At 37.4% G+C, this 2,948-nt stretch overlaps 2 protein-coding genes across 2 annotated transcripts in view; one reads left to right on the top strand and one right to left on the bottom strand.

The window, feature by feature from the left end:
• Positions 1 to 2,948, top strand: part of RAB27A (RAB27A, member RAS oncogene family) — an 82,989-nt gene that overhangs the window by 16,106 nt on the left and 63,935 nt on the right. The gene's annotated exons all lie outside the window — the stretch shown is intronic.
• Positions 2,166 to 2,378, bottom strand: LOC111723421 (NADH dehydrogenase [ubiquinone] 1 alpha subcomplex subunit 1-like). Its single transcript, XM_023510147.1, has one exon. The coding sequence runs from the start codon at positions 2,376 to 2,378 to the stop codon at positions 2,166 to 2,168; it is 213 nt and encodes a 70-aa protein (XP_023365915.1).

Raw genomic sequence — 2,948 nt, 5'->3', positions numbered from 1 at the left:
TACTACAAATATTTTGTTCTGCCTTTTTTTTTTTTTTAGCCTACTCAAGTGAAGCAGTGGGAATGGTTCCCCTTTTTTTTTTTTCCAAAGAGAAAGTTAGAGCACTTCCAAAGAGAGTTGGAAGTGAGTCCCTCTCATGGAGGAGCAGAAGTGAGAGACACCAAAAACTACCAAAAACCCAGTTCCTGGCAACCACCAGTTTAGAGTGAGATCATACAGTATTTTCTTAAGAGTCTGGCTTATGTCACTTAGCCTAATATCCTCTAGATCCATTCATGTCACAAATGGCAAGGTTTCTTTCTTTTTTAAGGCTGAATAATTTTTCATGGTATGCACATACCACATTTTCTTTATCCATTCATTGTCAGTGGACATTTATGTTGTTTCCAAGTCTTGGCCGCTGTGAAGAATGCTGCAGTGAACCCGAGAGTGCAGGGATATCTCAGAGACCCTGATTCCAATTCCTGGGAGTGTATACCCAGAAGCAGGATTGCTGGATCCTATGGTATTTATGTTTTTTAATTTTTTTGAAGAAACTTCATGCTATTTTCCCTAGAGACTGTACCAATTTACATTCCTTGTGCAGTTTCAAAGATTCTTTTTCTCGAATAGCCTAGCCTATCTTTTGTTTTTTTAACACTAACTTCCCTAACATGTGATCAAAATCATTGTGGTTTTGATTTGCATTTCTCTAATGTTAGTGATGTTGAACCTATTTTTATATACCTGTTGGCCACTTGTATGTCTTCTCAGAAACAATGTCAACTGAGGTCTTTTAAAAATCTGCCTGTAATCCCAGCTACTCAGGAGGCTGAGGCAAGAGAATCGCCTAAGCTCAGAAACTGGAGATTGCTGTGAGCTGTGTGACTCCATGGCACTCTACCAAGGGTGATAAAGTGAGACTCTGTCTCTACACACACACACACACACAAAAAAAAAAAAAATCAGGTATTTATAGGTTTTTGTTATTGTTCAGTTGTACAAGTTCCTTGTGTATTTTGCATATTGACCAATCATCAAATATATATGGCTTGCATATATTTCCCCCATTCTATAAGTTGCCTTTTCATTTGAAAATGTTATTTCCTTTGCTGTGCAGAGCTTTTTAGGATTTTGATGAAATCCCATGTGTTTATTTTTGTTCTTGTCACCTGTCCTTTTGAGATCGTATCCCAAAAAATGATTGCCAAGATAAATGTCTTGGCTTTCCCCCCATGTTTTCTTCGAGGAGGTTTATAGTTTCAGGTCTCATGTTTTAAGTCTTTCATGCATTTTGTGTTGATTTTGTGTGTGGCATACGATAGGGTCTAATTTCATTATTGTGCATGTAGATATACAATTTTTCTAAAACCATTTACTGAAGATAATGTCTTTTCTCCATTGTGAATTTGTGAATTTTCCAATTTTCCTCCTGTTATTGATTTCTAGTTTCACATTATTGTGGTCAGAAAGTATATTTCACATGCTTTCAATCTTTTTAAACTTGTCGAGACTTGTTCTGTGGCTGAAGATATGATGTATCCTGCAGAATATTCTGTGTGTACTTGAGAATGTATTATATATTCTGCTATGGTTGGATGGAAAGTTCCATATATACCTGTTAGGTCTATTTGTTTCATAGTGTTATTAAAACTGCTGCTTCCTTATTGCTTTTCTGCCTGGATTACCTATTCATTGTTACATTGAGGTATTGAAATCTCTTAATGTTATTGTATGGTTATTTATTTCTCTCTTCAGTTCAGTTGAAATTTGCTTTATAAATTTATGTGCTCTGATGTTGGTTTCCTGTATATTTAAAATTGTTATACCTTCTTGATGAATTGCCCCCTTACTCACTATATAATTATCTTCTTTGTCTCTTGTGACTGTTTCTGACTCAAAGTCTATGCTGATATAAATATACCCATTCCTGGTCTCTTTTGGTTTCCATTTGTATGGAATATTTTTTTACAGCCCTCACTTTTAGCCTATATTTGCCATTAAATCTAAAGTGACTCTCTTGCAGGGAGCAAATAGTTGGGTCTTACTTTTTTTTTTCTTTTTTCTTTTATTTTTATTAAGCAGTATATAACATACTGCATGCTACACAAGACACTGTATAAAATTCTAGTAGGGGTAGATGACCATTACTGAGTTATTTTTTCATCCATCAGGAATGAGCTTCTTTAATCAATGTTCTCCAAACTCTTTGACACATAGGAGCAATGAACTCCAGAGATGCACCTGTCTCTTTCCATCAGTTGCCATTGTTGTATGTAATGGGCAACTCTTTTTTCCTTGCCACCATTAGTGAACTTGTTGATGTACGTGGTGGCCACTCCAGGGATGAGCAAGCAAAAGCCTGTGGCCGCAAGTCCAGAGAGAATCTCTAGCCACATCTTGACACGGTTACCCTGGATCTTACTTTTTTAAAATATATTCTGTCATTTACTGTCTTGTGGTTAGAGAATTTAATACATTTACATTTAAAGTAATTATTAATGAATAAGAACTTACTATTGCCACTTTGTCCATTGTTTTCTAACTTTTCTATAGTCCTTTTCTTCCTTTCTTCTCTTGGTGGGCTGAGCTGTTTTTAAAGCAGACTTCTACCATTCCATTTGTTTTGAGCCCCAACTTTACCTTCCCCCAACTTCCAGAGGTTTGTGGGTTCCGAATCCCTGAACCTTTCTAAATGTTCTATGATGGATTGCTTCTCAGAATTCCCTGTAGGTAGATAAGCAGTCAGCTTTTCACAGTCTGTTAATCAGTTAACTCTTGGCTCGGCGCCTGTGGCTCAAGTGACTAAGGTGCCAGCCACGTACACCTAAGGTGGTGGGTTCAAATTCAGCCTGGGCCCACCAAACAACAATGATGGTTGCAACCAAAAATTAGCCAAGTGTTATGGCGGGCGCCTGTGGTCCCAGCTACTTGGGAGGCAGAGGCAGGAGACTCGCTTGAGCCCAGGA

The sequence above is a fragment of the Otolemur garnettii genome, unplaced genomic scaffold, assembly GCF_000181295.1.
Source record: "Otolemur garnettii isolate 467f Iridium unplaced genomic scaffold, OtoGar3 scaffold00011, whole genome shotgun sequence".
Lineage (NCBI taxonomy): Eukaryota > Metazoa > Chordata > Mammalia > Primates > Galagidae > Otolemur > Otolemur garnettii.
Note: the sequence above shows the minus strand (reverse complement) of the source record. Positions and strands in the feature narration are given on the sequence as shown.